The following is a 27,363-nucleotide window of genomic DNA, read 5'->3' on the forward strand; positions in this document are numbered from 1 at the left end:
GGCCGCTGCCCATCCGCGGGCGCGGAGGGGGGGGGGGCGGCCCGCGCACTGTCCCCACGCGCGACCCGCCTCGCACACGCACTCACACAGCCACTCACACGCACACGCAGCCCCGCTGCCCGGCGCGGGAGGGCTCCGCGCACACTCCCCACCCGCCTCCGCGCACACGCGGCACGCAAGCACGCTCCCACTCGGGATCGGCACCTCGCACACACGCACACGCGCAGGCAGCCCGGGCCACGGCAGCTCTGCGGCACGCAGGAGCCGCGCGTTTCGCAAGAGCAGAAGCCGGGATTTTATTTATTTATTTATTTATTTATTTTTGACTGATTTCTTTTTTTCCCGCAGATTTTGGCGGTTTTTTGGGAGCCTGGCACGACTCGCGGCTACAAAAGAAAAAAAAAAAAAATAAAAATTAAGGCTGCGGCAGGACTCTGAGCTCCCCCGAGGGCTGCTACAACCCTGCGAGTAGCCTGGGGGAGCCGAACCCTTTCCACACATGTTCTCCCAAGTAGTTCCCTCCACATCTCAGTGGCCGTGGGGCATATCCCCTATACAGCCCAAGGCTTTCTGCCTCGCTCTCAGCCTGTCCCTGCACCCCAGGGAACACATTCACACCCGCATCCCTGGTCTGCAGAGTCCCTGCACAGCCGTGTGCTGATCTGTTGCCTGGCAGGTGGATGCCACACAGGAGGCAGTACTGGCAAAATGCAAAACTTTTCTTAGCCCTCCCTTAGGCACCCCACTTTTTATACATATTCATAATTTTCCTGAGGTCACTCAGAGCAGAACTTTGAAGATCAACCTAATGCATCTAATTTGTATCACATACACGATAGCAGTATCTGTGAATAAACTGGAAAGAATCTTCATGGATTAATAAATTCTAAGATCATAATGATCTGACCCTGGGCTAAAAGGCTTCAACCAGTAATTTCATAACACTTGCTGCTTTATAGCCTTTCCCTCAGAATGACATCCAGAAGTGTTGATTTTAAGGCATCTGTAATGAAGAGTCCACCACATCTCTTGATAAATCATTTCAATCATTAATAAGTTTGCTAAAAGGTGCAACTCATATTCAGTATCAATTTGTCTTATTCCAACTTTCAATCATTGGTTCTCACCATGCCTTTATTAGCTTAAGGGGGCATAGTATTACCAATATTCTCCCATGCACATGGCCTAAGATTAATCACACTTTGCTTTTGTAAAATAATTAGGCCAACATTCCCTCACCTCAAGAATCATTTCTGGAGGCAATTCCAAGGCATTTTGTGTGAACTGGTCCTTCTAACCACATGACCTGCCAGCACTGGGCCATCAGCTGCAACCTCAGCACCTCCCTCAGCACCAACCAGTTCTGGAGGCTGGGCATGTTGGGAGAGCAACGGGCAAAACAGTCAGTGTATTGTCCTTGTGGGGATGCCTCTTTATCCAATAATCTACACTGTGTTTTGAATCCATGCTGCCTAAGCATGGCCTACTTCTTTACTCCTGTGCACTTGATCTTGCACTAGAACAAATCAAACCATGAGCTTTATTTGTACAAGTGACTTGTCAAGCAGCTTGTTACCTGCAAACTTTTCAGTAACTCCTTTTCTGCCAGAAAATTGATTATTATGACACCAAGAACATTCCTAGGATGCCAGCAGGAATAGGTGCCATATTGATTTTGTATAATGCTATTTTTAATCAGAATGTCATATGCTAAATCATGTTTTGCCATTCTCAACTTGATCTGCAATTGATACCAAGTTTGTCTGTTACAATCTGTTTCACAGAAAATCATTATTCACTCTTTGTACCCTGTGTCATTCCATGACTTTCTCCAGTTCTCCAGTACTTGGCTACCAGGACTACAGTTACTTGGATCAATTTGGTGATCATTTTACAATACTGGCAGTTTATTAGCACACACACATTGTCTCTGGAACATCAGCAGCTTTCTAAGGTTTTTTGTTTGTTTTTTTTTAAAGCAATTTCCCAGCTTTTGGAGAACTCAGTCTTTCTGAAAGAAAGCTTGAGTCCGGGTTCTGTGGTACAACAGAATTAACACCTTGAATATTATTAGCAGCTGGTTGATATCCTTCTTTGTTACTTCTGCAGCAGCAAATGTCCCTTTGTTAGCTGAAGAATGAAATGCATCTCCTCTCTTCTTTTCCAATACAGGTTGGAAAGAGTGACTGCACAGTTCTACTCAGCATGAAGTTCAAGGCTTGCCTTCGTGTGGGAGGCAGAGCCCAGCCACTGGCAGTGACCACACAGTGCACTAGGAAGGCCAGTGCTACAGAAGCAGGGCAAAGAAATGCACCTAGGAACTGCAGCAGTATGGAGTATGGCTGGATATAATTTAAATCATGCAAAGCTACACTTCAAATTACAGTATTTAACATTGTGGTACTTCTGACTTTAATCTGTTTGTCACTGCATTCCCTGTCAGTAAAACATGGGTGCTCCTCCTTCATGGTAATACAGTCAAGACAAACTAATAAATATTTGGGAAACACTGAGGTACTGTAACATTCAAGTTCTAAAAAAACAAACAAAACCCCAATCAACCAAAAAAAACAACCAACCAAAAAACCAATACAAAACAAAAATCCCCACAACTAAGAAAATAACTTTTATTTTTCAAGCTAGGGATTTATTATGGGGAAGTAAGTAAGATATATATTGAACAATGAGGATTAGGCATAATAAATCTCTGAAGATTCTTCCTGTATATCACTGAAGCACAAAAAAGACAGTTTCCACAACTTTTGTAAGAAAAATGTCAAAAACCAGGGAATATATTGCACAAAAATATTGTATTTAAAAATAATGGTGTAATAGATGCACTGAAGCTAACTTAGATTTCACAAAAACCTTTATTTCTGGCACTCAAATATTTAATTTGCAATCTGATAAAAAACTTTCATGTTGCACACATATGTTTTCAATATGATTCTATGATAGTTAAATTTTTTTAAAGCCTGCTTCTTTCCAATTCTCAGCACCGAGAAACTTCTTCTTTCAAAGGCACTATCCCTTTATTTATGTATAACAGATGGCCAGGTAACAGCTCATTTTAAATAAAAGGAGGCCTAAAGGAGAATTGCACCAAACTGCTTATTAAAGATTGTGTCAGACACAGCTACTTGCCCAGCTACCTTTTTCTTTTTCATTAGAAATCCTCTGAATGTTTTGCTATCATGAAATTGGTAAAGTGCATTCCCTAGGATGAAATTCTCTGAAGCAGTGCACATCCTTTATCTGTCTCACAGCCTTTTTATGCAAAAAGGCTTTATATTCTCATTTAGTGGTCCACATCAGACATCCTCTGCATCTGTTTATTCCTTGTTGGCTAAAATATCAGTTCACAAGAATTGGAAATCCTGTTCTCTTTACTTGAAAATCAAATGTCACTTTCCTCCTGGCATGTTACCCAGTCACTTCAGCATTTCAATCACGTGAATCCTTCAACCATATTTCTGTAAAAAAGTGTCAAGTATCTTCCTGCTAATGATCACTTCCAATTTCTCAGTTATTACCAAGTCTTCTCACAGTGTAGGCACAGTTAACATTTTTGTTCTTTGTATATTCTTTATATTTGCTCATCACAGAGTACCTAATTAATTAATTTCACATTTAAGTATCTGTACTGGTACGACTCTCTTGACCACTTTTTCTTCAGTTGCAAATTAAGTATCTTCAGGGCATGGATAAAGTCAAGAAATCCAGAAAACTGATTTTTCCCTTAACATCGAGAAAGAAATTGCATCTGCTGCGAGTCCCTTCCACTCTGGGAGATGGTTTGATGCTACATGAAACCCATCAGGCCAGCAACTCACTTCCTGCATCTTGCATCTTCTTATTACTCTTGGAGTTTGAAGAGGTCACTGAGAAGGTCCTGCCCTGTTTTTGTCTCTACCCCCTTTGCAAACCCTGGAGCCATGCGATTCATGTCAGTGCTGACTGGGACTGGTCTAATCAGGATTTGCCTATTCATAAAACTGTCACTGAGCAATGGATTGAAAAAAAGATTGAAAACTGTTGATCTAGGCATATTAATTTTAGTACTGCATATACATAAATAATGTTATTCCTCTGTAAATGGAAAGTGGAAGAATACGCAGCTATTGCTGTAGCACCCTGACAAAACGGGGGAGGCCTGCTGTCCTTCTCTTCCTTCCCTCCCAAGGACTTTCCCACCTACCTCAGCTAATTCGATAGCACAAAGTTCTGTGTTTGTTACAAGCCTATACAGCATTTCCAAACTGCCAAAAAACCCGCACAGTTGCAAGCATGTATATGCAACTGCATGATCCTAGCCCTAGGATCTCTAGTCATCTTGATATCAGGGTATAAGAACAAAGCTCAGCTTCAAATTAATCTCCAAATCTAAAGGCTGTAAGAGACATGAATGAAGGTAAAAGAGCATCAGATTTTAAATTACACACCAAGCAGTATCACTGTGTAACCACCCGTGTTTTCATAAACAGGGAATAGAAGCACAGTCTCATAAGTCTTGGTGTTGTCAACCAATATGAATTTCCCCTTGCAGTACATCTTACCACTTCTTATAAATATAACAAAAATTGAAGACAGTTTTGAGTCTCTGTTTCAGCAGAGCCAGCAAGAAATACTGTTTCTAATTTGTGTTGACTGATGCATGTACAATGATGACTGTTGTTCCCAGGTGTTTGTACAAGCTCTAACAGTTCCCCATCATAATGGTTTGGTCAAGACTGCACATAGAGAAATCTTAGTGGTTTATTTCATAGAAGAAAGGTTTATATACTGTTTTCTGTTGAAGTAAAAATCCAGTAACTTCTAGCCCATACTGAAGACCCACAGTTTTTAAATGAAAGGAAAATGGTGAAGGAATAAAAGAAAAAAAAAGTCAAAATAGTTACCTGATGATTTCAAATAAATAAATATGATAGACACCAGACACCAGACTGCAATCTGGATTGCTCTTATTTTGTTTGTTTTTGTTTAAATAAGGGAATACAAAGACTAAGAAATTAGTATTGATAGGACTGAAGTCCTCCAATTTTTTCCATTTCTATGAGGCATGCAGCCCCATCTCTGCCCAGGAGAAACCCAAAGTCCACAGTCCATTACTCAGCTGACCTCCTGCAAAAGGAAGTCTGCAGATGTGACTCGGATGCTTGATGGAGTCCTTCGCCCTCTGAACCTGAAGCCAGACATTAATACAGCTCCAATGAGCTGAGAAGAAGAAAAGGCTATCAAGGAGAAAAAAATGGTAAGTAGATGGTAAAAGGCCTACAGAGGGGGAGCAAGTTGACGATTTTGCTAACGTTCAGTGTCTTCTTTTGAACTCAAGTGTGTTTGTCTAGCAAATGTGCAACCCAGGCTGGCAGGTTTGCTGGCATATGCAAAAAAATGTCTCAGCTGCATGTAAGTGGAAGCCAAAAACATCAATACTTCACTCTAAACAAGGGCAGAGTGGAAAGATGTATGGAAAATAATTTCCAATTACTAAGTTTCACTTGCATACCTCCACATGATGATGAAATCTTGAAATCCCAAAACTAAGAAAACCTCACTGACCATGGAAGGTCAATGAGAATTTTGTCTGTGACTGTAATAGCTGGGCTTTTATTAACTTACTAATATTGTTCAATCAACAGTCAAGAAGGTAAAGCAGAAATTAACAGAAAATCCTTGCTGTGTTGCTAGAGCTCTCACAGTTCTCTCACGCGGCTATCCAGTTTTGATTTGTGGTTCAAAGTGCAAACTACTGCTGCTAACAAGTGAACAGAAGCATTACTGAGTTCAGGAAACAGAACCTGAGACACCATAAAATAATGCTGTCTTCTCCCAAATGCTGCAGGGATCTGGGCCCAAGAGATTAGAGAAGTGATTAAATGAAAACCACTGACCATAGGAAAAACAAAAGAAATAGTTAGTAAGACAGTTCCCACTCTACTGAATCACAAAATATTTTATTAATTCTAACATCAATTTCATCAGTCCACAGCCCACAGAGACAAAACTTTAAAGGTGCTCAAAAAAACATTCTATCTACACGGGTTTAGAAAAACCTTGGAAGAACCTACATATGTATCTCCTACAGGCAGAAACCCTCCCCCCACACCCCAATCATATAAATAGGTATGCCAAAATGGCATGAGCTTATGGGGATTCAAAGAAAAGACTGTACATTTTTTATAGAAAACATGAACAAAGGCAAATAACAAAATACATCCCAAACTAATAAAATAGATGCCAAGACTTCTGAGGGGAAAAAGGTCGACATTTTCATCCTTCTATATATAAACATACATTCATCTGATAAAGAAAGAAATTATTCCTATGAGCTGAAACCCTTCTAATCAGCATTGTAGTGATGTTGGTCAATGACCAGATACATTGCTATACACACACTACTTGTCTGATTAGGTAAGGCAGATCCCACACACCACAGCAGAAACCATCTTGTACTGGTACAGATTAAACCTCACGTATTCAACTGGACTATATGCTTTGACATGGCCAGCTCATCAAAACAGAAGTCCCCAGATGAAATGCAAGTTATACCTGAAAGACAATTCTTTTTGTATTAATACTAGCTGCATATCATATCAATTATTTGCAAAACCATTCTTTAAAATATTATCATTTTTACATGAATCATTTAAACACAATTTAATGAAAGAATTTCTTAGGTTCATTTTCTTTAGTTGTAATTTTGAATTTTTTTTCAAAAGAATTATTGCTAGGTCTGATCTTGCAAGTTTTATGCATGTTAAAAATCCACATAATGTTAAAATGAGTTGTGCAGTCTGGGACACAGACACATAGCTAGGTCCATGTGAATCTAAATAGCTTTTCCCAAAGCATCATCTTTAAATACTATTGCCTTATTTATTTAAGAAAGATGAGAAAATGCCCATTTTACTCCCAGACCAGACTTAAGCATGATTAGAAACTTGTCAAGTGCCACGAGCATCTAAAATTGTCACAACATTTAAGGTATAGTATTGTCAGGCATGTGCAATCTGTATGCATCTAGATTGTTATTTGTGCAAAACTGTGCAGACATACTCTGCCTTCGTGTGTAAATCCACACTGTCTTCAGTGAGGAGTTTGTGGTAGTCACTTAGGGCAGAATATGGCCTACATTTACCTTCTTTGTATTTAAAAGATGAGAATAACTATTAACTACTATCTGTTAAAAGGCCCAACTGAAGAATGTTTTAGTAGAAAAATAAACATTTTAAGTTATTGGCAGATTAACATTAGTGCAATTATTTTGACTGCCTTACTTCCACACAGTAGATTAAAAAAATACATTGTCACTTGTGAAAAGAACTTAAGACACTTCAGAAGCAGTTATGTAGCTGCCAAATAAAGAGAAAAGGAGCAGATTCTGTAGCACTTTACATAGCTCTCAATGCTTAGTGCCTTCTAATGCTCCAGGAAACAAGATCCAAGGTTTGTAAACTAATTACAGTTCTTTCCATACAAAAATATATCACTCATGTGATTTTCAAAAAGGCTGACTAACTGCTGACCAGAAAGAGCACATTTTTCGTATTCAGCTATATCCTAGACAACATCTGGATCAACTTCGTTCTTTGAAGAACCATTTCTGGTAGTCCGAGTTGGTACACGGTCGTAACAATGGTGCTGGGTTACCGTTGTAAACATTTGACTCGGCTTGTACACACTTCTGGGTTTGTAGGTGAAACAAGGTACTATCCTACAACAGACAGAAAGAAATTTTGCTTTTCAGGTCTTGAAAATTACAGACACATCACTGTGTTTTAAAAATAACAGAAGACATTTGCCACAAATAAATATCACGCATATCCTTCCAATGAGACCATGCAGTAAAGCCAAAATGCCTAACTTGAGGATCTCTGAACTTTATCAAAAGACCCTGCTTTTAAACTTACATTAACATTGCTTTAGAGGGATACATGTAGTGACATCTCAGCCTGTAAAGTATGTGTTAACATCATTCACTTTCATTGCCTTTTGTTACTGCATCAGAACATGGGCAGTAAAAACCAAAGCCAAGTACAGGCATTACCCAAATTCAGCAATTTATTGCACATCTTGTAAGTAAAAGGTAAATATTGTTCATTAAGTGTAGATGCTGAACATATTTTTAGCAAGAAATTTTCCCCTTTCTTCATAGGGGATATTTTTGGTGGAAAAAGTAAAAATATCTAAGCATGCCCCTTGCCTATGGATGTGTGTGGAGTTCACTTGCTTTGCTGGAGGGCAGCACAGCTGTCTCAAATGTGTAAGGTCTGACAGGCCTCCACAGTCAAATTCCCTAACAAACACATTTTTAGGTCTCAGGCCCTCCTGTTACAGTAGTGTCCAAGCACATTTAATCTCCAGTTCACCTCTCTCACTCCAGTCCAGGAGCACTGACAACTAGGATAGTGAGCTGCAGAAAGGCAATGTAGCCAGCCATGGAGAACTGCCCTGCTCTGAGACCATCCCTTTGGCCTGGGTGACATTCCCAAATGCAAGCATTTCCAAAGCCTTTAGCAGCTTCAAAAGAAAAATGCCCTGCTTCTGAGCATAACCCTTACTCCTTTGGAAGTCTGCTCCTTCCGTCATCAGGAATATTGTACTTAATTGCATCCTGAGCCACAGCTCCTGATGCCCAGTGGCGTGTTATTGCACATGGGCTTGCTTAGCTTCTAAATGACTTTCCTGTTTCTGTTGTGATAATCCACATTTTTGAGAGGACTAATCAGTATTTGCCTCACTCATTTTTGACTTGGTGCCCATAAGAACTTAATTCTTGTCAGGCTGCTGGGAAGGCTGGTTAAATCTGTGATTATGCTACATCCATAAGGACAGCTGTCTGATATTACTCTGTGCAAAGCAAAAGAAATGTGGTACTGACACCTCACCCATCATTTGCCTTGAAAGTTAGGGACTGGTGATTTTGATTTAATGCAGTATAAGAAGAGGAATTGGAGCTGAGCAGTACGTTCAAATCACACACAGGAACAAAGTGATCATGAGGAAGGAAGAAAATTTAAAATAATTCCTAAAGTTTCAGATGCTAAAAGTTAATGGTTAGGAATGCAGTGGAAACAGATGCATTCCAAAACTTTTTTTTCAATTGTTCAGATTTCTCAATTTCAAAATTTCCGTTTTCTCAATTACTTCCTGAAGTGACTGAAGAATTTTCAATATATTCTTATAGATTAATGCATATGACCTTGAGCAATTTTATTAAAAGTCAGCATTTAAAATGACACATCATTTATATAGTCAGCCTTTTAAACATTTTTATTCAGTAATACCACTATGAGCTTCAGTCTGGACTAGATTTAGTGAATGGACAGTAATTTTCACATAGTTTTTTAGAATTTACCCTGCCACTGGTGGTAGTATCTAAGCATGAAATTTGTTAACCATAGATTCTGTAGAGTTTGGATGCATTATGCAGACACATTATGTAAATATAACATTTTGATATATTATGTGACTTTTTCCCGTAGCCAAATAATAACACTCCAGAACCTGACCAAGGCCATAATTTTTCATCCAGCTTATTTTCTCTCAGGTATTCAGGAACTTCTTTAGAGATTAAAAACTACTAAACACAAGTTTTTCTAAGATCATGTTATGCTTAATAAATATACCACACTTCTCAGTATTTCCCCCCTTTGGGAGTAGGCTTGAGAGTTGAAAAAGAGAGGTACAGATCTGCTGAGTCCCCATAGCCAGTAAGATGTGTCCTGTGTAGGGGCAGGAATAGGGCAGAAGGTATTTTTTGATGATGCATCAAATTACACAACTGCACATTGCATTGCAGAAAAGGGAGCACTCCTGGTGCTTGTGGGAAGGGTTACGAGAGAGGGTCTGCAGAGGAGAAGCAGCTGTTCCAAAGCAGGGAAGAGTATAAAGTAAGGGTGGTATGTGAAGTACTAGGGATATATTGTAATACAAATACTGTGAAATAAAACAAGTCAATGAAAAGAGAGCAGAAGTAGGACAGTCATGAGACTGGTTGGGGAAGGGGTATATTGAGGCTCATCAGATCTCAGGAGAAGACAGCAGGGGTGAGATGCAAGAGAGTGTTCCCAGCTCCTTTGAGGTTATCAAGGTTGCTTTCCTTCTTCTCATCTTCCTATTCTTTATGACTGGCATACTCTTTGCCAATGCACTGCTGCTATCCTGGTTCTGTGTTCAGATATTAAAAGCCAAGATAGCATATTTCTCCCAGAGATCTGTGCTAGTGTTGTGGCCTAAGATAAAAAGAAAAAAACTTCAACAATTCTCCTTCCACCCACTTCCAAAAAAACCAAACCCAAACTCAGTGAGGCACACTTACCTCTCTGAAAACAAACTTCTGGTTTTCAGGAACACTGTGGACATTTTCTTGACACAAGTACATTGTCAAGTAGTCAGTCCCTGAATCGACTGCTGCACAGACTTCTGGTTGTCGGGTGTTGTAACGTATTTCATTATGGGATGTGTACTCAAAAAACTACAAGCCCAAGAGAAAAAACAAAGGACAGCAGTCATTTCACATGCACACATAAGAGTATTTATAAGGATATACACTAAGATACTATAATTAAGTTCACATATTAAAGTTGCTATTGTGGAGGGAAATTCTGCCAAAAATATTCAAGGATCCTTAACTTCTGCTGTTTGCTTACTATTTTGAAGAAAATCAATCTCATCACAGCACTGCTTTACTCTGGGAGCACTTCAAGTGCATGAAATGCTGAATAAATGTCCTGGAAAACAGGCATTCCAGCATTAAAGAACTTATAAAATTTGACTGTAATATTCTACTCTCACATTCTAGATCACCTATTAGAAATAGGATGGAAAACAGTTTCTAGCCTGATGCTGCACCTTCTTAATTCAGTTGTCACAAAACAATGTTACTCTTAACTAAGGAGTTGCTCACTGCATATTTCAAATGCAGTTTGGTCAGAGTTCATTTCCAGTTACAAAGTACTCAGGATGCATGGTGATAACCACCTTATTCTACAACACTAAAAAAGTTACAGCGGCTTTTAAACATGAACAAAATTTTATAGAAAATTTACTAGCTTTGCTTGTTGTACGATATTCTACAGAGGTAGAATGCTTTAAAACATCTTGGCTTCTGTAGCAATTATGGTTGAAGACTTCCTTAAAATTTTTATATTTATCATGGACACCTGCCAACTTTTGGACTTTCATTAAAGAGTGGCAGAGTTTGAGAGTTGTTTGTATTTATCATGCCTGTAAATAATTTAGATGACTATAGTGCACAGATGTGTGTTTAGATCTAATTTAGATAATACTCAATAGAGTAGAGGAGAGTTTTATAAACATCAGAAAATTGCTTATTACCAATAGCACAGCTGCATTAGCAGAAACCAATAAAAGGATGAGGGAGAGAAGGAATCCTTTTTTGTTTTGTTTCACCCCTGGAGACTGTAAGGCTCTGTGATGGGAGCTGTACCAATTCAGAAATGTATATACTTGACCATACCACAAAAACATCCTTAACAACCAGCAAGGCTAATAACCTTGAAAGAGAAATCGAAAATGGAGTTTCAGTGTAAACAGGACCCTGTGGTTACAAAGTCTGCAGTCATCCATTTCCAGGTGTAAGAGCTCTGATCTAGACTTCTGTGATGATAGTTGTTTCATGAAATCTTACCCTCCCATTATCACAATCAGGAATTTCTCTGCCACGGTGGCTGTTGCTGCCATACACAGACCAGTGCTGCTCACTGCATCACCCTATAGAGCTTCGTGGCTTTTCTTTTCCAGCAGTAATGCAAATGACAGACCCCCCTAGAATTAACCTGTCTACCACCATTCATTTGCAGTAAGCCACAAAAGGAAGTGACTATTTCAAGAAAGCAACATCAAGTTTGAAGTCTCCCTGCTGACATAACACCCTGGAGACCGTGATTTCCCCTTGAAACCTATTGCTAGAGCCTGTTCCTATGATGTAGGCTGTAATGCCTTTACATTCGCCTTATGCAAAAGAAGTCTCATCATCAAAAAATGTAAATTGTGAGGATATTGGTCCTATTATTACTATTACTATTATTTACCCTAATAGCCAGGGTCTATTCCCTGGCCCTTAGGCTTTATTCCCAGGTTCAGTATCTGATTGGCACATGGAAAGTCTGCCAGTTTGGGCACCACAGTGAGCTATAGGGGCATGAATTTTAATTCTATGGTTTGTGTATAAAGAAAAAGCTTCAGTCCTGCTCACTTGTGTCTGGATGGACACTTTTTTTACAGCTGTCACTTCCACAGGGCCTCTCTTGTTAGAGGATTTATTACATATAATAACTTTTTAACAATTTGTATTCAGTATCAGTGAAAGCCTGTAAGCTGCTTATTGTACCAGATGCATCAAGAGTAGATGGAGCAGCTACTAGATCAGAGCACTTCTTACTACTGATATCTTCCCTGAATGGTTTCTCAGGGATATGCACCATATTTTGAAGAGTAAGTAAAATGGTTAATTTCTGGATATCTTTAAGGAATGGGGTTATAGTATTCACAATCAAGCACTCCTGCCCTGTTGCCCAATGAATATAATACTGCTTCAAATTGAATAAATACTTCAGGCTTTGGGCTTTTTCAAGCTCTGGTAATATATGAGATAAATTTGTTGCTCCTCAAAAGGTGAAGTGTTTTTTAGTTCTCTTTTCTTGCCTTCTGTGGGCAGAAAGGAAGCATTTTCAAACTGACCCATGATCTGGTAACTAGTAGCCTTACTGCATTTCTTTCCTTCTGGGAATCAGTAGATTCCCTTAAGTGCTACTGGGAAACTTGATGAGGCCTTTTTCCCAGTGCCTATGGCTTCTAAACAATCTACAGGATATGCCCCAGCTGCACCAGTGCTAGTTAGTACTGGGTCTAGCAGCAGATTTTGGCTACCTCACCAGACTTTGAAACACTCTCACCCCTCTCTGTGCCTGGCTAGTGCTCTTCTGCACGTAGGAAGAAGTTTGCACTTCATGGGTAGAACCAGCAGAGAGGTTACCAGGTCTGATACTCTTTTTGCAGATAACTCAAGGGTTTTACTGAATTCTTTAGTTTGCCTCTCACTATTTACCAAATCTCTCAGCTGCAAATGGGAGTATTGAGAAGGATACTGTCAGTCAGTGTTTTCCCATCCTCTTACCACATCAGGTCAACTTCCTGCCATCATGCATTGGTGCTCTCTGTTCTGCTTCCAAGCCAAACCAAGAAGAGGAATGGGCTTTATTGCTATTAAATTTCAAAGCCTTTCATTCTCATCTACTGGGGCAGATACTTCCACAAAACATAAGCACCTTGAGGTGCAAGCACTGAGTAGCCAGTGCCTGTATTTCCTGTCTGTATTTCTGGCCTCTCTTCCATATACAATCAGCTCCTATCACTGCAGTGTTATCCTCACCTTCTTGCTGTAAGGAACCTGCTAATTTTAAGCAACTCCCAGTTAGTTTTCTTACTGCTTACACAAAAGCAACTCAAAAGGACTAAAGGGAACCCTCTCAGTTAGGCCAGGGGTTCAAGGAAGTACACCTACAAATCACCAGGGACTTTATTTATCTGAGAGTGGTTCTTATTTACTGAGATTAAAACGGGATCAGGTGCTGGACCTTACAAATAACGAAGATCACAGAGCTCTCTCTGCTCAGTACAGTGCACACAGATATTCAGGGTTCACTCTAAGTGGAGAATTGCTTCCAGTGAAGAGGATGATCAACCTTGCCATCATCATTTCATCAGCCGACAGCGGTGGATGTACATATGGGAGATTTGACTGATTTGGTTCTGACACTGTCATCTACCAAGGAATTCATACCACCAGGAGCAGCATTTTAAGAATAACTGTCAAAAGCGTGGTGGGATGGGAAGGAAATGGAGAGAAATGTCCTGCTGGTAGATTTCACAGCTATTTATGAGCCAAAAAAGGGAGGTGCAAGCTCAGCAACCCTGACTTCCATTTCCTATCTCACTTATGCTTCTACATCTTCTCTCATTTTAGCCTCTCTCTGTTCCCCCATCCGCAGCTCTTCCTGCTGTCCAATTATTCTCTTGCAACTACCTGACACCCCTACTCATGCCCTCATTTGCACACTGGTATCTCTGCTGTCATGTTCTGTAACCCTGCCCCTTTCCACTAAAATAATCTCCAGTGACTCTGTTTCATTCTCCTTCCCTGTAGCTCCTAACTACTCCTCCCTCTATCACACATGCACTGTTCATCACCTGTTGTCCAACCTCTGTCCAAAACTACTACTGCCCTCTGTCACCTTGGCCCCTTTTCCCTGGCTCCTGTTAACCCTCCCACGCCTTTTACCCATCTCACTAATCTTGTTTTATCCATTTCCTGTGATTGACCTTCCTTCCTCAGGCTCTGCAGTTCTCTTGAGTCATCTCATATTTTCTTTTATTGGTTTATATTGCAGTCAGGTAGTTTCTCCATTTCTCCTTCCTCCTCCTGCTTGGATGCCAGCAGAGGGAGCGGTTTGCACAGTTCAGAGTATCGGTGCTTTTATCCTTGTGCCTGTGACCGCAGGTACACAGATGCACTGTACCATCAGCAGAGATGGAAGAGCACTAATATCCAGCGATGTGATATCTTTGCAGTAAATTCAGTTCATCTTTTAGTGCTAGCTAAACAAATGATAACTGTAAAAATGTCATCTCATGACAATTCATCTCTCAATTGTACTTCTCTTTTGCCTTCACCTTTTATCCCCTGTCTTTATTTTTCTTGGTGAAAGGGATAAAATTTAAATGAACTTTTTTGACTCAGAGAAATACAAATATTCAACCTCTCTCCTCTCTGTAATCTGTAATACAAGGAAAAAATAAATGTATAAACACCTTCTGTGTGCTAGCATGTAACCTTATAAATTAAATACTTCTTAATCTATAAAAACAATCAGCTCTTACTTATAAGAAAGTAGCTTAACTGGGTTATCTGATTATTAACTTCTCTTCTATATAGGTGTATAGAACTGTGCTTAACTCAGGTATGAAACTGAACTGAGGGAGTAAAATGGGTTGGTGGGGTGGGGCTTAGCATGACTGGCATACATCTGTGAGTATTGACATCCTTTGGCTTCTATGGTGCAAGATTCTCCTTCTGCCTTCCCCTGCATCTTAGCCTCCAGGACAGAAACATTAGGAAAATTAAGACATAAACCAGACATGAACTAATAAATAATAGTAAATAACAGTTCTAATATTTAAGACAATAAACTTGCTATCAGCAACAAATCTATTTCCTTTTAAGATCTGAAGTACAGTGCTCAGATTGTTGTTCCTTTTCCCTTTCTCATATAAAATGCAATTCATATTAGAAGCTTTCTCCTCAAAACAGACTTGTTTTTCACTCCTTGAGCTTTTATGTCTTCTTTTAAGCAGAATCCAGAACAACAACGGATACGCTGCTTATCTGCCACATTTCTCGTTCTTTTCCAAGTTAGATTTTCCCTTTTTTTCCTTTTTCCAAACATTCTCAATTGAATGTTTGGATTATTTTTCTTAAAAAAAGACCCAAACAGTTAAGCCATCCAAGCTGTCACAGAACTATGTACAAGAGGTCTCACAAGACCTCTGATACTCGGCACTGGCGAGACCACACCTCAAGTACTGTGTTTAGTGTAATCTGGGTTAGAAGCCAAAAATCAAGCTCGATAGGCAAGTACATGCCACATGCCACACATCAAACAGCAAACATCAAGTATGGAAGGTGGTCATGGAAAATCATGCAAAACAGCCATTGTAACTTGGAATACAGTGCCTCACAACACTTTTACGATGGCTTTATGCAGAGAGGCTTATGGGCATCATAACTAACCACTGCTGCACACAGTGTTTCAATCATCATGGAGAAAAACACCAGCATTTTCAGCTTCAGAAGTTAAAACCAAGAGAGTAAAAATGAAAGTGTTAAATGGATCCCTGCTCTCCACGGTTGTGGAGCCTGAGTCCAGGAGGACATTTCTGGAGAATGTAGTATGGGAGAAGATGCAGTCCAAAACCTCTTGCACATTTACACAAGCACCAAGAGGAGGAGACATGATGACAGACCCAGGTGGAACTGGGTGAGGTTTTCAAAGCTGTTAAGGGTCTTGGAGGCATGGACAGACAAAATCTCAGAGGTGTGCTGGTCTGCCCAAGACCAGCTGGAGATGAGTGAACACTGGCCTATAAGCACTATAGCTGCACTGCTGTGCTATTAACCCCTGCTAATGAGCTCTGATGAAAGGCATAATAAAGGTATGCATGAGTTCTCTGGACTTGGTAGACACATCTGCAGAATGAAGAAAACCTGATCTGAAGATACATCAAAATAAAAAGCGTTTAGTGCAAGAATCAAAATTAGAACTAAGATCACCTTACTGTGGCAACATGTTCTCTCAGCCTTACTGCAATGACTTTATCATACTTACTTACATTACAACCACTGTGTTAATCAAAATGATAATAAAACATGAATCTTACTTGATTTTGTCCCATGCCATGACATGGGTACAGTATGACCCTGTGTCCAGTTATTTGATGTTCATTTGTAGGGTTGTAATCAAAACAGAAGTTTTCCATTCCTCTATTCTTCAGCTAAACAAAACAAAAGAATGTTTATAAGTATTAGTCTGAAGTAAGGAAGATATTCTATACTCACTTTACACCCATCCAGCTGGGCTGTGAGATTCATCGCAAAGCTAGTGCAAATTAACAGGAATAGATCAAATGGATCCAATGGTAACATCTCTCAGACTAATGTGAAATAAAGCTGTTGGGACCATCTTGACTTCGGGCATTGAAACAGCCAGGTACCACGGTTTCCCCTAGGAATGACGCTGTGTTCCAGTGTATTTGCAAAGGAAGTAGGTAGAAACTACAAAAAACTGTTGAAACCCAACAAGCCAGCAAGTCATGCAGAACAAAATAGTCTGCCAAGTCTTTTTTCCCCCCCCCAGGATCTACTTGTTCAAATTTCTTATGAAAAGATGACTACATAGTTCTCTCAGTTTGTCAAATGGGAAATGTTAGAAGGATTTGTTCTCGAAAGGACTCCAGTACCCTCTTGAGGTTGAACAAGCAGACAGATTTTAAGATCAGAAATCATGTAAGCAGACAAAATATATCCCTGGAAAAAGAACTAGATATGATATTAAACGCTCTTTACTAGTGTTCCTGAGCTTTGACATAAAAGATGCATAACTTATAAATTTTAAAGTATTAAGTTAGCTGATTTTAAAAACAACAGGCTAATTAGCAAGGATTTGCATTTAAGTATTCAGGAGGCAAAAGTAACTGAAAATAAGTTAAACAATGCCTTAACAAGTACTGATTAACCAAATTTGAAATTACGCAGAGCAAAATAGGTTCTGTAAACAAGAAGCTGAATGCCCCTGTTGCTGAGTGTAATTATATCACAGACAAAAAGAATAAGCAATGTAAATCTCACAAGAGTTAGTTTAGCAAGGTGTAATTTCACTGTTCTTCCCCAGTCATGATAATTTTATCTTCAGTTCTTAGTGTGGAGAATGAAGGGACACAAAGGAATTGCAGAAGGCTAAAACCAAACAAACAAGACAAACCCTCTAGGACCCAAATCCACCACAGAGTAAACCACACAAGCTGGAAAATTAGATTCTTGTGTTCTACATATGTTTTGCTTTCTCAGCTTCTGCTTTCAGTGCCACCCAACGTCTTTTCACTGATTTGTGCCCATTCCCACACTAGACCACTGCAAACCTCCTTGAGCAGTCAAAAGAGGACATTTTGTTTACCTTCCTAATGCAAGGCAAGGTTTACACTTAGAAAACCAGGAAAGAGAAGTGTCTTATAGAGATTATTTTTTAAGCTACCATGGAACTACATAAACCAAACAATAAGGTTCTCATGTTTCTACCTTCTACAACAAGGAATGTCAACTTAAAAGTCATAACAACTTAAAACTGGTAACTGTATCTCTAAAAATATGAATCAGTTTCGGTCATTGTCAGCAGCTCTCTTCGGGATCACAGCGTCTCTCATTAGTATGTTTAATAACGTATGACTTTGGCTGACTGTGTCCTGGCTCCAAGGCCAGCAAAGCCTTTATCTGTGGTGCCCTTCAGGAAACCCAATGCCCCTGCTACCACTCTTCGCCATCAGCCCCTGGCACGTGGTCAAGCATGTGCTCCCCTTTGTGGCTCGGAATTCTAAATAACCTTATTTGAAAATGCCATGCACCATCAGAACTACTGCAACTCTCCTATGTATGTTACTTGATGCCCAAATACACACAACAAAAGCTGTTTAAAAGCTTATTGAACTTAAATTTATTTCAGGTGGTTAAAAAACGAGGCTGCACTCCCAGGATGCTACTGTGTACGTTCTCTCATTGTCTCTTTCATGCACAAATGCTTGTGAGACATGCTGACATATTCCTACATATATACATGGTCCATATTTTGACCTGGTTCCTCTAGTTCATTTTATCAGACATCAGTAGATGCTGTTTTGTGCCCACACTTTATCAGGAAGCTGAATAGGTATTCAAGACCCAATCTGTGGGAATAATATATTCTAAGCTTTTAAATGACCTGATCTGAAATGACACACAAAGATTTGAAAATCTGCACCATTTATGCAAAAAAACAATAAAATCTGCCCCGTTATAAGGCAGAAAAAATGTATGAGAGAATTTGTGAAATATTTTTCTCTTGTGAAATGAGAATATACAGTTTAAGATCCTTTTACGTGTAACAACTCTACCAAAACAGTGCTAATCCACTCATTTCTGAAGCTATCTTTTTTCCTATATCTATCATAAAAAAGTCATGCAATAAGAACAAAATTTTGTCTGTGACTTACCTTAATTCTTTTGCAGAATGCTGCATTAGAGAAACAGAAGCAAGAAAAAATGTTGATCACCTTGCCATTGAAACACATAGTTAAGTTCTAAAACATTCTACCCATGCAGGACTACTCACAGCGTCTTTGTACAGCATTTGCCTCCTATTGAAATGTTGCTGGTGTTACTCTACAATGCCATTTAGTCACCAATCCAGAGGCTGGGATAGGTAAAAACCAGCAACTACTGAGATATTCACCTTAGACCTTATCCCTTACTGCTTGGAGAAATTTAAATCTCTTGTTTCCCGACATCTGGACACTTGCATATAACTACATGATACAGACAACATTCTATGAATAATTATTAGTTTGGGCTTGGTTTTTTTTAAGATAAAATCCATTGTAAGCAAAGCATCAACAACAGATTTTTGACATGAAAACTTCATTACATTAGTTGATAAATACAGCCAATGGAGCACAGCCAACCTTTCTCTTCATCCACAAAATAGATCAGAATCCTCTTTATTTTACCACAGTGGCAGTGGTGCTGACGTATTAGTGATATGGGCAGATGATACTGTGGAAAGCCAAACAGCTTCACTAGTAATGACCAGACATAAGCTTTTACCACAAAGGTAATCTGCGCAGTTACAGGGAATGATTTTACTGTGTGTATGCTATTTTCATATCACCTGTTAACTTAAGTGCAATGTTGAAATGGCTATATAGCATTGACTAGTAAGATCCTCTTAAGGAACCAATGATGATTCATTGTGGGATTCACTGCTGGATTCATTTGCTCACCCCAGCAAGTCCACATCTCCCTGGGAGGCTCAAAGACATATAAGCATGTGGTTCAAGCCACGGTGTGTTTACTTGAGTTTACTATCAAACACTTGAATTTCTTTCCACTTCCTTTTTAAAAGTCTTTATCAAGCTTTCAGAGGCTGTACAGCCAATAAAGTAGTGCATATTTTCCCGTGATGGACATCAGATCTCCAGGTCTAGTCAGTCATAATCTTGGGTACCAGTTCAATTTCAAGTGGAAGCTCTACAACTTGGATTATAATGCAGTTTTAGAGGTATACCCTAGAGGAGGCTGTTTTGGAGCCTCTGAGAACTTGGAATCTCAGACATGTTATCTTTGATAACATTATTTAAACCAAATAGTTAAGATCTCTTCTTCTGTAAGCCGGTCCATATATCTCATGTGATATTTAAATAATTTATATAATGTGCTCTTTCATGTCACAGCAAAACAAAATTCTTCATGGTTTTAAAATCTTTCTTTCTGATTTTCTCAAGGTTATATCTGGTTTAAATTAAAAGAAAATTATGACTAAGCATTTGTAAATGAATTGAAGATGAGATGGTCTTAGAGGAAAATGTGGAAGGAAGCTGCCAATAGAAAGATTCAAGTTTTTGATCTCCCAATTGATTCAGTCAGTCACAGATGCCTTTATGGTTAGATAGTCTCAACAGACATCTACCAACTCAGTTGTTTCACATTCAGATGGAAGAAATATCAGCTAGAAAGTCTTTGAGAAGAACAAAGAGAAACTTCTCATGTCAGAACATAGTATGGTCTCACAGTCAAGTCAAAAGGATTAGTTCATGTCCCACACAAAGTTCCAAAGCTACTTGAAGCCCAAGGAGAAGTAAGATGACATTTCTCTCATTTCTAGGCCTCAGGCAGTTTGCAGCAATGCAATCATATCTCAGGCGAACAAATTCAAAATTCACTATGTTTAAATAAAATTTTAGGCAGCTACCTTTTTAGATGACCAAACTTGGTAAGAATACTTTTATCTACAAATCTAGAAAAAAAAATTAGCACAAGGGTGTATTTGTCAGTGCACAGCACTGAATGTTGCTCAATAATTGCTTATTCTATTTCAATAACACATGGCTGACTTATGGGTAATCTTAGATAGATTGTCAACTTCAGTTCAAAAGTGTAAAGATTTTCAAGGGAGGGACAAATCCCCACATGCCTTTGTATTCTCTTTGAACAATTAAATAACCTCACACTAAGCTGTGCTGTTAACAAAGCTGCACTTTTAAACATAGTATTTTTGTGAACCAGAAAAGCATTACACAGCTAAGGCAGGAGTAAAAACATGATCAAGGATTCATCAAAGAGAGCAGATAGGACTCAAAATCCACAAATCGGTTGAATCAGTAGGTGTCATTTTTGCACTCAGTTTCTTAGAGTACAACTGTACTTTAATCACATTTTAAATTCTTCCTCCCCCCAAAAATGGTGTAATCTTATTATGTTCACAACTAGATGACAGCATTTAAGAATTGTTTTTAGAGAAATACATAGAGCACACCTAAATTACACTATAGATACCTCAAGCAGCTCCGAACGAGAACTATTATTTCTAGGTACTGTCAACATCTTGCTTGAGGATGCCATGTGCAGTCAAATCGTGAAAGAAACTGCACAAATTCCTCCCCCTCCCCAGGAAGTTGAAGGATTATCACCACCACCAGTCCAGCTTTTCTTTTGGAGGGTGAAGGATGGAGGTGGAGGGAAGATGAAGTTACTTAACTGCTCCTGGAAGGTAAGTCTTATAATATCTTACTGCTTCAACTGTCCCTGACCTTATGAGTAGCAATCCAGCACAAAACAACAAAAACCAAACTAATGTTGTACCATGGTTTGTTCAAGGTACTGGGTAACAATGGGTAATACCTTTCATGCCAGCGATCACACAGAGATACTACCTCCAGTACAAGCTCCAAGACAAATGTAAGAGCGTGGTAACTCTCCCTGAGGCTCCCCTAAGGGCTTTGCTGACAACTGATGCACTCCCTTGTGGGAGCTCCCACAGTTCCCCATGGGAAATACAGTTCCCCATGGGAAACTAGAGCATTTTCACATTAGGATCTTTTTCATTTAAGAAGTAAAAAAGATATTAGGGTAGACTGTGGGGAGACTTGGTTCTTGTATGTTTTGTATGCCCACAGTGATCAGATTTTTTCTGTTCCCGAAGGAGATCCAGCAGAGACTGAGTAACCGAAGGGCAGATGGTAGCAAGACAAGGGTTAGAAGTGCTGCAGCAGTATGGGAACACAGCTTAGTTGGATCTGCAGAGTGATCAAGCTACCACCAAAAGTACTTCTAAGTCAATGTGGCATTGGTAATCAGGGAGGTATTTGATACATCTTTGCCTGGCGGAAAGGTGTAGTTTTGTCTTCCCAACACGCAGCAGGTATATGGTGATTTTTCAGAAGAAACAGGTTATTTGTTGCATCATTCTCTGCCTTCATCCCTACCAAATGAGATTACAGTAATGTGATATGCATGGAGCTATAGTTTATATATATTCGTAAGCTGCAAATAGCATAGTAAGCTGTCAAATCTTAAAAAGAGAAGTGGATTCTGATATTGAACCAACCCTTGCTGGTCTAAAGTGACCTCCTGATTAAAAATTAACATGTTGGTTTTGACATACAGAATCCCCTATGACTTGGGAGCACTTAGCACCAGCTGTCTTTCCCATTACCCCAGAGTGTCATAGTTTTCATCAGATAAAATGTGCAAAGATACGTTTCAAAGCACACTCTTTCTCCTTTCAACTCTACTAAAAACTAAAACACTCTACCGTCCTCTTTTTTCACTGTGTAAAGTTTAAAGAAATGAAAATGACATCCTTTGCCACATTTAACAGTCTCAAGATGTCACTTAGAAGGAGAAATTGATGGCAACGTTACCTGATCTACTCTCTCACAGAACTCCTTCATAAACAGCATGCCCTAAAATATTCTCATAGAAACCATGTTTTAAAGCCTATCAATTCTAACTGAATTCTACTAAAATCCCAAACTGACTTTGGCATAAAAACACATTCACACGGAGTTAGTAGGAGAGCTCAGAGAACTGCAAGGAGGCCCCTTCTCAGCAGCCACATACCATTCCAAAGAAGCCTGGTCTGTCCTCGGGTACGTGAAGTTCTGGATACACATTCTCCAAGAACCATTTGAAGTCCTTACATTTCAGCTTCTCTCGAAGAAGTCTTCTTTCTGTCACATCTCCATATGGCTCCTGAAAGAAAAAGAAAGAAAAAAGATTAAAAAACCCCCATCCAGAACAGATGCTCTCTTTTAAATTATCTATATACATTATTAGGAACCGTATGCTACAGTGATGAGTAGGATTTCTAGCCAGGAAAAATCACCATGTTTGGGTGCTGGATTTGATTTCATTACCCTTACATTCGTTAAATGTTGACAAAAAAGAATTGGAACTGTGCAAGTAAAACTTTCAAATATTCCAGAAGATATTCTGAGAAAACTCCCTGAATCCGCAAGTGAGTAAGCCCTTGAATACAGATTGCTGGAGACCAAGAAGGCGTATTGGAAAATAAGACTTCCTTTAACTGGATAATTGAAAATCTCAAAAGCAGTGAATGAATCTTGAGGATTTAAAATTATGTCACCATCCATTTGCAAACTACCTGTACAGTTTTACACTTAACTGATGAAACCTGTAAAATCTGCTAATGCTTCCTTTGAACTTCATAGTTTTGGGGGGTGAGGAGTATGAAGTCATAAACCTCCAGAGAAAAGCTTTCATTGTAGGCTTTTTCTCTGTCTATGGATTGGAGCAGAGTTCACATCTTTTCATGTGTGTCTTCAAAAACCTATCTTTATATTGACTAGGGCTTCAGATAGTCAGGCATGAAATAGTGTTCACTGCCCCCAGATTTTTACAGGTCACTTGACACACTATTTCCTCAAACAACAAATTTATTTGCATTTCTCAAAGCTGTGGAAATACCACTGAAAACACAAAACAGATGTAAAGCAGAGGCAGAGATGCCTGTTGGAATAAATAAACAGTGTGACATATTAGTTCTGAGGTCTGAACATTAATCTTGAAGTGAAACTTCATGAAACCAATTTTTGCAGCCATAGCTTCAATCTTTTTTCCATTATGTTACAGAACTGATTATTTGGGTTTGATGAAGTAAAAAGGTCTGAACTCAACTGATGCAACAAGTGATGCACAGAGTATTATAGAAACCACAGTTCATTGGCAAGAGCTCTGATATGGGAAAAAAAAAACACATGAGTTTCAGCTTACATCCACGGTGCTACAATAAGTCAATATGCGAAACTTCCAATACTAACACACAAATATCCTTTAAAGATAAAGCTCTGTCATTAGAGACATAAGCTGCTCAGCATTTTACAAGAAAAATTGTCAGTGTTCATTGCTCTTTTTGCGTATGACAAGCAGAATCAGCCTGTCATTGCCTATGGGTGAATCCCACATTTCTCTCTAAGTCAGACTCTAATAATAAAACCTAAATGGCTTTTATGACGTTAAAGTAAAAAAAAATTTACAAATGTGTAGACTATAATAGTCTAATTACCCAGTTTAATCCAAAGGAACACAAGCTAACCAAATGCAGCTTCCCCAGTATCCTCCAGTATCCTAAGCCTAACGGTTTCAAGAGCATTTTTTCCCCTGGCATATCTATTGGGGTAGGTCACTCAAACGTGCTGGGAGCTCCCTGTCCCTCAGTCCCTAAGCTCTGGTCTGGTGTAGCAGGAGACGAGTGCCCAGCAGCAACTGCAGGACAGCTCTCCTGAGGAACAAAACCAGAAAGCCAGTGCTTAGAAAACTTTCCATACAAAGAGTAGGGCCTGGGAAGATCAGGCACCTCCAGAAACAAGCAACAGCACAGAATGATTTCTTTTGGGCCTGAATTCTGGGCCTTGTGTCAGAGGTTCATTCACAGTGCCATTTCTAGGCACTGTGAGGACATTTTCAGTGTTATGTGTCTTCCAGCCTCTCATGATAAATATGTCCAAGTTATTAATTTGCACACTGCTTTACTATTTTGACAAACTCAATTTTCACAGTATTTATCTTCTTTAAAAGTTTTGTTAACAAACCATCTTGTATTTTCATTTCAAAGCAAATAAAAATACTAATTTAAAAAAAACCCACCCAAAACAACAGAACCGATACTTTAAATATTTTATTGGGAACATTTTCATCTGAGTTCCCAGGACTTATTTTAATTAATTTAATCTTTTCAATATTGATTTTGGGTTCGAAGTTTCTTTAACAAACGTGGTGCAGCAGTAAAGCAAACAGAAATATCTATTTTATTTTACATCAGTCCAAAGTTTTACAATTATCACAAGACAGGTAATTTTGCTAAGGATTATTATCATGCTGTTCATCTAAAGGTCTACTGTCAATTTGCATTCATTAATTGCATTTCTGTAATTCTTTATTGAGAGAATCCTGTATCAGCCATTTCACAGAAGTGTACAATTTAAGCTAAACTCCTCCTTATTTTGGCCACCTCACTTAACATTATTCTTCCTTTCATTCATTCATTTAATATTGACATAGATTTGGCATTCTTGTAGTCTTACAGAATTTCAAATTTTTTCCAAGGAATTAAAAATTATACACTTATTCTATGCTTGAGAAAAAGTTTTAGAAGAAATAAGAAATGAACATAAAAAGCACTTCATGTTAAATATTAGCTTAATTAATAGTTCATTGAAAACAAAGCCTACTGAAATTGCAGGAACAATGGACTTGAACTCACCAGGCGAGCGTGTGGGTTTCGGTGGTAATAAAGTTCTTTATATTCATCCATCCACACTTCAGCTGCACGCACACTGTTTGCCAAAGCTTTGGACCGTGAGTATGGAGCTTGTTTGGGGAAAACGTGACCTACATGGGAGCAAGGATGGATCTCAAGACTTCCTCCACACTGCCATATCTGAGCAAGGAATTGACATTGCATGTATCATTAATTTGAAACTTTGCAAGAAGAAGGATATAGTAACAACAAGGATGTTGTGTAAGGATGATACCTTCTCGAGAATCACACCATACTGTAAGTAACACATACAATAATTTTGTGTGTCACTTGATAATTAAACTAGATAAAACTACATTCTTGTTGCTGTCAGTAATTTGCTCTGACTTCATAAGGAGATAACCTCATCTCTGGTTTTATCTGGTGTGCAATATCCCTTTCCTAGCTTTATGTACTCATGATAGGATATGGTCTATGATATATGTTATGCAGGCATTGTTTCATTTCCAAATTAACCATGTGAATAGCCACTTCTGAAAGAAACCAATGGTTGATAACTAATCCTTACCAGAAATCTTTGCCTATATTCTACTGGAAAGCTGACTTAACCAAACAGGTAAGCTTGTCATATCATTGGAGAACAGTAAGTTGTATTCCCACTTTTACAATCAGCACTGTAGAAGAAAGGCATAAGTGCCTGGTGATAAAATCAAACTAACCTTTTCCACTGGAATGCTGGCAAAGGAACGAAAATGAAACAAAATGAAAAGAAGAAGCAAACTATTTCTGTAACTAACTTATGGTGGTCCAATCAACAACAGTGAAACAACTTCCCTTTTATCTAAACCAATATTCCTACTTGCTGCCAAGGAAAGTACTTGCATCTGAATATGGAATTGGCAGAACTAACTCTGCTCTTGTGCTCATCCTCCTGCCTCTGGCTCCCCAGGTCAGGAAATGTACTGCCCATAAGTAATCACCAAGTGGATCCATTAGCCTCAGCACTCTGTGCACATTTTTCTAATTATACTCTTCTCCTCTGACAACCACGGACTTTTGGCAGTTCACCTACACTCCCATTTTCCCATTACCCATTCTGATCTCAGATTTGAGGTAATGAAAGGAAAGCACAGCTAGGTATTTCCTATTTAATATTGTGTGGGACCACAATGTGGCAGATGTCCTGCTCCTGAAAGGTGCCTAAAACAAGGTTTCTGAAATTTGGTCAGATGGGAGGAAAGGCGGGACATGTTACTGCACTTGAACTAACTTGAGGCTATCACCAATGACTCTGATAGACTTTCTATAGATTTTTAGAATTCTCCTTGCGTATTCAAGTGTGCGTAAGTGGCAGCTCATCATTCCTTTGTAATGGAAGACAAGAGAAATTAGCTGAAATAGGTTTAAGGGGTAGAGGTTTGCTCCCTGACAACCTTCTTGTATAAGACATACAATTTTAATTACATGTTATTCAAATGAACACAGCAGGAATGAAACATATAAGTTGCAAATAAAAGTTCTGTTGCTAACAATGTCAAAAGATCAGTGATGGGATTTTTCCCACCTCTCTCTTTGGGACTTTTAGAGATTTAAAAAGTCACTACAGATGAAGGCTTTCAGCATACATAAAATGGAGCTTTTCTTTAGACTGTTATTTTTTTTAAAAAGATACTTAGAGTTTCTCTCAGATTTCTTAATTTGGAAAACAATGAACGTTGTCTCTATTGATTTGATTTTGTATAATGACATCAGACCTTTGCGTGTGGCACAATATTGTGCTTAATTACAAAAGTGTAAGCACTCACATACATATGTTTACTTCTGAAACAAACTGTTTCCTTAAAGGTATAGGTAATTCATTATTCAACTATAGGGAGCAGTGGATAATCTTTACTTTCTGGATTTAAAATTCACATTTCTTGTTTTTCATGTGAGGTTTCTCTCTTCTTTTTCACTGCTTTTCAGGGTAACAGTATAC

General features: G+C 38.9%; 1 protein-coding gene across 3 annotated transcripts in view; it reads right to left on the reverse strand.

Annotated features, from left to right (window-relative positions):
• Positions 1-5,935: 5,935 nt before the first annotated feature.
• GALNT12 (polypeptide N-acetylgalactosaminyltransferase 12) overlaps positions 5,936-27,363 on the reverse strand; it is a 46,214-nt gene continuing 24,786 nt past the window's right edge. The window contains exons 6-10 of one of the 3 annotated variants that reach the window (XM_064659253.1): positions 25,389-25,565; positions 22,727-22,858; positions 16,462-16,575; positions 10,322-10,477; positions 5,936-7,714 (exon numbers count right to left, since the gene is read on the reverse strand). In XM_064659253.1, the coding sequence (XP_064515323.1) occupies positions 7,577-7,714; positions 10,322-10,477; positions 16,462-16,575; positions 22,727-22,858; positions 25,389-25,565 (717 nt within the window). In that variant the 3' untranslated portion in view covers positions 5,936-7,576. Of the gene's footprint in view, positions 7,715-7,785; positions 10,236-10,321; positions 10,478-16,461; positions 16,576-22,726; positions 22,859-25,388; positions 25,566-27,363 lie in introns of those variants that run through there. The other 2 variants (XM_064659264.1, XM_064659275.1) reach the window with 2 other exon arrangements.

The sequence above is a fragment of the Pseudopipra pipra genome, chromosome 1, assembly GCF_036250125.1.
Source record: "Pseudopipra pipra isolate bDixPip1 chromosome 1, bDixPip1.hap1, whole genome shotgun sequence".
Taxonomy (NCBI): domain Eukaryota; kingdom Metazoa; phylum Chordata; class Aves; order Passeriformes; family Pipridae; genus Pseudopipra; species Pseudopipra pipra.